General features: G+C 42.4%; 2 protein-coding genes across 2 annotated transcripts; one reads left to right on the top strand and one right to left on the bottom strand.

Annotated features, from left to right (window-relative positions):
• Nucleotides 1-3,140: 3,140 nt before the first annotated feature.
• On the bottom strand, nt 3,141-3,638 carry CCR75_006258 (uncharacterized protein; the record flags this gene model as incomplete). The annotated part of the gene is made up of 1 exon (XM_067964328.1): nt 3,141-3,638. One exon carries the CDS (start codon nt 3,636-3,638, stop codon nt 3,141-3,143), a length of 498 nt encoding a protein of 165 aa, XP_067819438.1.
• Nucleotides 3,639-8,854: 5,216 nt separating this feature from the next.
• On the top strand, nt 8,855-9,799 carry CCR75_006257 (uncharacterized protein; the record flags this gene model as incomplete). The annotated part of the gene is made up of 1 exon (XM_067964327.1): nt 8,855-9,799. One exon carries the CDS (start codon nt 8,855-8,857, stop codon nt 9,797-9,799), a length of 945 nt encoding a protein of 314 aa, XP_067819433.1.
• Between the last annotated feature and the right edge of the window lie 252 nt (nt 9,800-10,051).

The following is a 10,051-nucleotide window of genomic DNA, read 5'->3' as shown; positions in this document are numbered from 1 at the left end:
TCATTAACCAAGACATTTAATGTCTCGGTTTCTTCCTGGGATTTATCCACAGGCTGCCGGGGGATTAATCCCTCGGGATTTAGAAGTCTAGTAACTTCTACCATTTGAGGGGATTTCTCCTCAAATACGTGGGGACCTCTTCCCTCAACGTCTTCCGAGTGTGATTGCGCTATCACAGTCGGGTCCACTACGGTCGACTCTCTACTCGACCTTGGATCATCGTGTTGTCCTTTCTGGGCAACCGGTATACTCCTTGAATGTCGCCCACTAAGCGTACATTCATGTCCCAATCCACTCGACCTTTTCGAGTGGTGGACCTTCGGCGCTGCCTGTGCATTAACACAGCCGCCGGCAGCTGACTCCACATTGTGATTGGTAATCACACTGTGATCTTGTGCGGTTGTACTAACGACCGTACCACAAGTGAGGCCATCGCACTCACTCGTAGTACATCCACACGCTTGTGGACGCTCCAAGACGTTCATCAGATGGCCATCTGATGAACAAGTGGCAGGCATCTTCACGAATCGATGCTGCCAGCTGATCCTTGGCTCATACTTACTGAGCCAAGGTAAACCTAGGATGACATCAAATTTGTCATCTAAATCCAATACGATGAAGTCATCATCGTACTGTAAATCTGTTAACGTGTAGTGAAATTTCACTACGCTTTTCATTACTGTTATCGATGTGCCTGTCGCTAGACGCACCGTCATCCTCGTTGGAGGGATGTCGCGTTTAACATATTTGAGCCTACGACCCTGTAGCGACTGGCGACGAACTAAGATATTCGAAACTCCACAATTCACTAGGGCTCTAAGTGACAAATCATTGACACTTTTAACTTTAAGGTGATGAGAAATATCTCATCACAACGTGCAGAGACACACAATGATTGTGTGTCTGGAGCAACTTTCGTCAAGAGATTTGCAAATTCTCTTGTTGCGATTTCGCAGCAACGTCGGACCCGCGACCGTTGCCCTTTTTGGCGTTCGGTCCATGATTTCGTTCAGTACCTCTCGGCACTGGGCTTGGAGCACTACACTCATGAGCGTAGCGTCCTAACTTTTGACAGCGATTGCAGAAATGGAATCGCTTGTTGTTCGAAATGCGAGGTCTCTCGTTTTCGAAATACGAGAGGTCCATAGGATCTGGACCTCCCAGCTCGTGTCGTCTTGGGGGACGATACGATGACGAACTAGCTTGAGCCAGCCTCAAGCTAAAGTCCTCCTGTTCCGCAACGGATATTGCTTCTTCAAGCGTATCTAGTTCCAAGTGGAACAGGTGGATCTTTACGGAACCATCCGTAAGACCTTGCATGAACACCGTAATCAACGTGTGTTCATGAACTGGGCTATTTGTTATACAACTCGCTAAGAGTCGTATGTGCTGGGCATAAGCGTGAACATCACGCTTGCCTTGCTTGAGTTTCAATAGCTCTGATCGAGCTCTAACTCAGCCTTAGGTGGTTCAAACGTCTGTTTGAGCGGGGCTTTAAAAGCCTAGCGACCGAAAGACTAATGGGTCGCGCAACTTAAGGCCTAGTGCCCAAGTTTAGGCACGACCTGCTAAATGTGATTGAGCAAATGCGACTTACCTTTTCTCGTTGACGATGTGACGAGCCCTTATGGCATCGTCCAACTCGACAAACCATCTTAAGAGGGAGTCTTCTTCGACTCCCCTATACTTAGAGATGTCAATTTTTAAGGTTTCCGGACGACGCGTGTGCGTCATCCCAGGTACAGGGGCCTGTACCTGCTGTAACCTCAACAGTTCTACCTGTTGAGAGCCATGTGATTAAGCAAGGCTACCTTCTCCTTCGCTCCGTCAAGTTAATGATGTATGAACTTGGCGATGGCTGAATGGAGGACATCTCTGTCCAAACCGGACAGCATGGCCAAGATGGCATCGTTCCCTACGGTCGAACTCATTCATGCGACCGCACTCCTTTTTATGTCACTTAGAAAGGAGGTGATATCACGCGAAATGTGATGCGAATTTTTCTTTTATTATCATCTTAGATGCCCATGTCAGATGATAGAACTGTGGCCTTTGGACGGACTACAGGTGCTACCAGGTGTAACGGGCACTACGACTTGTACTGCTTCAGTACAAGTCCACTTCGCGTTGCCTCAGTGTGAGTGGTGCCTCACGTCACTTCACGTTCACTAGTACGTACAGAGGAAGACTCTCTTTAAAACACTAGCTTTAAAGAGGCTTAAAAGTAAACTGTATTTAATATAATTAGTATCTCTTCTGTTCAATCTGTTTTATACTAATTAAATTATAAACTAATACAAGACATGTAATTAAGTCTTATCTGTCTCTCTCTTTGCGCGCGTCCAGCGCTGACTGGACCGCGGAGAAATTGGATATAATGGTCTATATCTACGAATGGATAAGCTTTGAGAATATTACCATGTAAAGTAATATTCTCCAAAAATCAACTACCTTCTAGATAATTTATTAACTATCAACCTTTAAGTGCAATGATACACCCCGTTACACAAGAAGTTGTATTTTGCTTGCAGCAATCATATAGCTCTTAGGGTTTGCAACAGCTTATATTTACGCATAAATTAGTGAAAGAACCTTTCGGACGTGGGTACGATATACTTTAAAAGCCGAATCTTTTTTCTTGGCTCATCAATGAACGATGGCATCACCAAATTAATTCGGTGTGCAATTTGCAATTGTCTCAACTAATTTGTTACAGATCTGTTAAATGCTGCAGGGGCATAACTTGTCACAATCTAAGCATGGGAGCCAAAGTCTAAAGGGACGACTCTACATTAAAGGAATAATTGTTAATTTTGCGTTATAGGCGGAATGATGATGTTGTTGTCATGTTTCATCTGTAGTTTTTTTATATAGTTATAACAAACAGACGGGGAGAGTATTTGTTGTCACAAATACAATAGGGGTGCGTGGCTATACCGGTCCCAAAATATATCCACGATTTGCGCTCGCACAGCGCGGAATCAAGCTACCACGCGTTGCTGTTTTGGCGTCAAATTGTTAAATAAATTTATAATGGGCTTCGGCTCAAATATCTGCCGAATATATTGCAGTCTTCAATATATTGCTGCAGAAGTACTAAATATAAAGTATTAGGAGCACCGTACCAATGTCGATATTTCTTACTCCTTCCGTGCCAAAGGTATCATCTGTAAAACTTCAGCAAAGGTGCGTACCTTATCGCCGACCTCATTGACAATTTTCCTATCGTCCCGAATATATACCCACGTATCTGTGCCTTTAGAAAAAGCAGGAATATCGCTCCAATCCTCCTCGTCAACAAGCTCTAAAGCTCCGTCGTCTTCCGCATCCAAACCCTCATACAGTATCTCCATATTCTTGTGCAAAGAAGCGGTCGGCATTTCACGCATGATGTCTCCAAGTATCACAGCAGCTAACTCCTCGCGATAGTTTGCAGCCACCAATACATCTTGGCGCACATCCGTAACGACTGACGGGAAAATTTCACCCAGCACGCGCATCTTGTGTTTGTTGGTCATCGTATCGATTGGGGAAATGCCGCCTGCAGTAGGGAAGGCCTTCATAATTTCCAGCTCGTCCGCAATCCAACGCTTTGCAGCTTGAGAATTGGTGCCCTTGCGAGTGAAGCGACGTGACATGGATGTTGGAATAGCAGGATGTTAATCTGAGAATGACGCTTTCGAGTCAGTTATAGAAATAAGTTCACGAGCAAAACATACGGTAGCTGGGAGAAGCCAACAATCGCTTAATTTTAATCGAATTCTTAATTGGCCATTTTATCACTTTGAGAAACCTCCGACGTGCGCCATGCATCACGCAAACGACCTTTTTTTGCATCATTCCATGAGCAAACGATGCGTTTACTGTCAGCCAGATTGTTACCCATATAAATGGTAATTAACTATTTTATAATAGGATAAAAGGGTATTTTACTCATAAAGTAAATGAACCACAACAACTGTTCTTCAACAAGATGTGCCCCATTACAAAGATTATATCGAAAAAATATGCATGTATACATTAAATTGGTAATTTTTGAATATATTGAAAGAATTGGTTGTGTAGGGTGAGGAGAGACCTAGAGTTTTGTTTTATTCCTTTAAAACTCTTCATTCTTATATCGATAGGAAAAAACAGCATGACGCTGTTTTGTTGCTCCAATCGCTTCGACTTTATTTTTTATTGAATTGCAGTAAGAAAATTAAGTCAATGATTCTTCTTAATAATGATGACGATTGTGATAAGAAATTACTTATATAAATCAATCAGAAAAACATCTTTTTTGTTAAGTTATTTTAAACAGAAGAGCCCCAAGTTTCTGTATCATTACACCTCGGGACTTAACTGGCTTCTATTGTTGTGTGCATTAACGTTTTAAACAAATAAATTGTGTTTATTTTGATCTTGACATACATTGACCTCGTCCTTCCTCAGTGATTGGTTATAGTACACCTAAGGAGGCAACGGCGGTCGTTAGTCTGTGCGGTATAATCTTTCATGCGTTAAAATGCACGTTTGAATGTGCCTTTGCTACCTCTGTGTAGTCTAGGGCACAAGTTACACTATTAACAATCCTCCGTGTACTCATTTCAATCACCTTTTTAATTTGTAAATTATTAAACGAATTGATGAGCCAACAAAACATGCATCAGTTTCCGTAACATCGAATGAATTTTTTTTACAGAATGCACATCTAGTAACGGCTATCGTTACACCAAAGCATAGATTGGAGCACGCGCTTGTACATTCTACATACAGTTCAGTATAGTCTCAAAAGGGACTCGATAAAGTACAGTAAAGGACGATATTTGCTGGTACTATTCTTTTGAAATGATTACAATGTAAAGAAAATTAATAAGTCTGGTTCAGTGCTTCAAGCATTGCTTCTCGATCACAATCTCGTTGAGAAATTAGAGCGCTCTCTGTGCAATGAGTTGTTATCCTATATATAATTGTACAAATAACTACTTATGTCTACTTAAGCCAGCGACCAACAAGATTGAAAGAAGACCGCAATTTGACTTAACACAAAAGTATTGCAGCAGAAGCGCCTTCTTTTATTCGGTGTCATTGTAGTTAGGGATATTAGGTGCTCAATTGCAGTGAGGGCTTTTAGTTTGCGCGAGATTTTGTAGGACAATGATTACGACGGACATTCCACCCAATAACATGATGCGGTAGCCAGTACTCTTTGGCATGCCGTCAATGATTACGTCTCTTGTGGTATCGGCGTTTGACCCGGTTCCATTGTAGCGCTCAATTTGTTGAGCGCATGCGCAATCCGCCACCCTCCTGTTGTTTTACGCACAGAGAAGGACGAAGAGCTAAATGTGGAAATTGACTCTCTCGCATGGCTCGCTGCCAAGCGACCGACAAAAAACTTGTAGTACGATAAAAGTAATCAAGGCATCTCACTTTGACTGTTATCAGTGTAGGTTGGCTAGTTTCCTAGCGAATACTTCGTAGTCCATAGGACGGCTTGAGCACGTTCAATCCAACAAGGACATGTTAGATGAAGAAGGACTCAAAAAGGGATCCCGCAACGCGTCCAAAAGGCTCATGATCTTGAAGGAAGAGCAGTCGAACGTATGAGTTCGGCCGTAGGCGGCCCAGCCGTTAGCGCCATGTCGTTTGTTCTACAAAGAGACGATCAAGATGCGGCTTTAGCCGAGCTCATACAAAATGACTCGACGGGGCCCAATAAAAAGAATTCTTGCTTCACCAGCAAACTATCAATACGCAGAAGTGCTGAGAGAACAGAGTGCTCAACAGTAGAACAGTTGAGACAGTAGTATTTACATGCTTCTAGCGTTCCGACGCTTTCGCGTCGACCCAAAAACTCAAAGATCGAATTCTCCAAGTTGACGGCAGCCGAAGACGACTCACTGTGAAAATGATTTGTCGAATCGGGCGATGCCAGGGAATCTCGTCGCATCGATAATGATGCGACAAACGATAGTTTGGCACATCCAACTTGGCCGGACGAAAACAAATTGGGCCTTAGGGCTCACGCATCACGATCAATTAGTCTTCGGGTCATATGAGGTCTTTAAGACCTGGCCCACGCAATTTTTTGAGCCGCCCGTGCCGGGCTCGAGCAGAGCATCTGAGTTTGAAGCATGGCAAGCGTGATCTTCACGCGTATGCCCAACATACCCTATACAGATTTAGTTGTATCGTGAGTCATGCAATTGATGAACAAACACATATAACTGTATAGTAAAGGTCTTGCAATCGATCCTGTCAGACCCCACCTATTTTGGGTCGAAGCAGAGACGCTAGCGATCTCTATAGCGGAACAGAAAGACTTCTGCTTATAACTGGCTTTCGTCCAATCTGGAGCTGATCGTCCTCCGAGACAACAAAAACAACGGAGGCCGGCTCCTATGAACCTCTCGTATGTAAAGAGCGAGTTACAAGTGATTGAAAAAATGCACTCGTTTTCAAATGACGGGCCACTACGCATATGTGTGTAGTGCCCCACGCCCAGTGCCTGGAAACACTGAGCAAAACAATCGACTTCCTGTTAAAAAGCGGAGGACGCTGACCCGACGCTGTTGCGAAATCACAACGGCGATGCGGACCGTCAGAAATGGTCGGGGTCAGTAGGTGCGGAGCGCCCTCAACGTCAAAGAAATCTGCAGTTTTCTCAACGAAAGTTGCTCCTCACACCAAAAACTTCTGTGAAACTCCCCAGGCATTGAGGTTAACCTCATCACCTTAATAATCAAAGCGGCATATAAATTGTTACTTAAGTCTCTAGTCGATTTTGAGGCGTCGAGCAAAATTTATTCGACGCCAATTGCAGGCTCAAGTTCGTTGAGCGCGATATTCCTTTAACGAGGATGACAGTGCGGCTAGCAACGGGCGAATTTGTGATAGTTTAGAAGCGTATAGTTGGAATCAAATACATATTAAATGATAACAATTCGATGATGACTGGATTTGAATGACAAATTTAATGTCATCTTTGGACAACCATGGCTCAAAAAGTACAAGCGATGCATAAACCGGCAGCATCAAGCCGGGGCAATGTCTGCCTCTCGTTCATCAGATGTTCATCTGATGAGCTTCTTTGAGCTTCCGCAAGCGTGTGAATTCTCTACGAGTAAGTGCGATAGCCTCACTTCCGATTCGATCGTTTGTACGACTCAGCTTGACTACCCGCCAGATGTAAAGTTGGATCCCGACAGCTGTCCACAAGCACATGCAGCGTCGAAGGTACACCATTGCGACATGGACATAGTTACCGACGGGCACACAAGAGCAGGTAGAGTCGAAGTTTGACCACTCGAATAAGTTGAGCGGCACGAAACAAGAATGCTTGCTTCAAAAGCAGCAACCAAGTCAATTTAAAACTCCTATCTATGAGAGAGAGTGCGAAAATCCTAGATCGACTAAAGAGTCGATCGTAATGGATCTCGCTGTGGTTGTGCAATCACAGCTAGAGACAGTTAAAGAGGATACAAACCCGAACAGATAAGGGAATAAGTACCATAAATTTGGGGGAAAGTGGGGGAATAAGTTCCCAGGTATCTTTGAAATTAAATCCAAAAAAGAAACTGAGACATTGAATGCCCTAGTAAGCAACGGATCTAGTGACGGCCATTGTACACTTGATATCATATTGTTTTCAAGTAAACTTCAGAGATATCTCAATTGCCAATGCTCAAGCCAAAACAGTTCTTTCGTGATCTGCGTAGTGGCAAAGCCAAGCAGATCTGAGTACGTGTCACGGATGACAGACCAATTTAAGGACGACAATAGTATCACCTGAGAATGTACTCAGTAGCTCATCGATGGACAAAAGTGCCCTCGATGAGAAGACTTGGATTGAAAGTTTTATGTCTCAATAGTGGCAGTCTTTAAAAACTAATCCTTTTTAAAAGACATTGATCGAGCTCAAGGATGTGTTCCCTGAGTCGATTTCGTGCAAGTTGCCTTAGGATAAAGGCACTCGACACAAAAATCAATCATATACTAGGCTAGAAATACTGTGTCACGTAGCAGTAGCCATCGCCTCGTGTACATGTAAACTTACACTGACGTGCCGAGGAAGGTTATCAGTAGCTAAGAAGTATTAGCTACTCTAGGTCGATACTGAGGCTTTAGTATCGAGAAAAAAATAATTCTGTTGTTATTTACTAAATTTTCACGTAATGATCCGTCGTTATCAACTGGCTTTAATCTATTAATAATTAACTATGCATAGCGCCTCCTTGTCTAATGATTCTTCTATCTACTGACATAAATATATTAATAATTAATAATGCACAGTGCCTTCTTGCGCACGCTCAAATGTGTCTGTTAACGAATAACTGGGTTGATTTCAACTTTAATCAACCAATCAACAAAATTATTGTCTTGTTGCCTCAATATTATCAAATTTGTTATACTGGAATATAAGTTAAAATTATCAAATGATTATAAATTTATACTTCTTTATTTTTTATCTATTTTTGATAATAATATCTATGTAACGGTACACACCGTACAGACAGTTAAAAATTTTTGATTTGTGATGAACCAATAATAATAAAATTAATAAAATAGTTGTTAAAAAAATTTCCGGAATAATAATTTCGAAATTATTATAAGGAATTACCTGGAAAATCTAATTGTGATAAGAAACAAAGAGTATTTAGAAATATTTCTTACTCATATGAGTATTTCTTAAGTCATGCCTGCTCTAATCGGCAGTTTTGGTAATTGTTTTGTTCCTTTAATGATCGGAGCACCTAAATGCTGTCATAATGACGACATGAATATATGTTCTTTTTTGTATTGACCCATCACGATGATTATATAAATGGCAATAGATTGTGTAAAGCACGTAACAACATGAACAGAAAGTATGTTCATTGGTGCTGTAGTGCTTGGAGTGTTCCCTCGCGACTGGATGCAACCTGCGAATCTTAAACCAGCGTCCCAACTTATGTGCCGTGTCATAGTTTTGCTAACGCTTGCACTGGTGGTATACGCAGCAAGCATCAACGATATAGCTGTGGCTACAAGCACTAAGACGTGTGCCTTTCATCGACAGTTAAGAGCTCAGACACACTCGACTCGCATAGCAACTGACGAGGAGAGACTTCAAGCTTCTGATTTGCTTTTAAAAATTAAGTCGGTAATAGCCGACATAACTCATCAGATGGATTTAGCGATAAAGAAACGCATACAAGTCGGGTTGAATGTGAAACAATTTGAAGAATGGGTTGACGACACCTTGGAACAATTCGCGCACTTCAGCCCTGCTTTGATGTATGACCCTATGTTCCAGGCGCTGGTCAAGAATCATAAGGATTATCTTGAGCTGGCAAACATTTTGTATGACCCCGCGTTAAGAAAAACGGAAGCTGTGCTCAAATTCCAAGAATTGTTGGTACTACATTTGGGGGCCATTCATATGGAAACAATGCGAAGTCTGTTCGATGTACTCGGACTAAATGCGTTAGACCTCCAATTTTTTCAAAGCACGTCATTTCGAATCTGGATCGCATTTGCTAAATATTGGGGAAATGCTTCGGATCGATGGACCTTGTTTGTATTGAGAAAGTTGCGAATCGAATTGTCAAACGATGTAGAGGTGGCGTTACATCTCGTGGCAGTCAAGGGTCTGTCGAAAGAGTCCTACGCGCACGAGGTAATGACAGAGCTATTTGCAGATTGGGCTAGCGATCCTGACAAGGCAAAAGCAGTACGTTTGATACTACTGCCTCGGGTTATTGCTCGAAATGAGCCATGTCAAAATGTCTGGCGTGCATTCGCATCCTTTTTAAAAGAAGAACACCGCAAATAATTGACTGGTGTTGACAAAGGTTTTCGAGCTGGAGAATAAAGAGATTGTGTGCTTGCGGCGTGGTAGATTGAAAGAAACCCTAGTGTTAGTGAGGCTCGTAATTCTTAGCTCATGTTAGAAGCGCTTAAACCAACAACAAAATTGCTTGCGACTAATTATCCATCGCGAAGATATCGAGAGCTTATAGCTGCTTCATTGATGCGCCACTATTAAGAAAGTGATAGAGCCACCGAAAAGAACCTGCTATTCAAT

The sequence above is a fragment of the Bremia lactucae genome, linkage group LG16, assembly GCF_004359215.1.
Source record: "Bremia lactucae strain SF5 linkage group LG16, whole genome shotgun sequence".
Classification (NCBI taxonomy): Eukaryota; Oomycota; class Peronosporomycetes; order Peronosporales; family Peronosporaceae; genus Bremia; species Bremia lactucae.
Note: the sequence above shows the minus strand (reverse complement) of the source record. Positions and strands in the feature narration are given on the sequence as shown.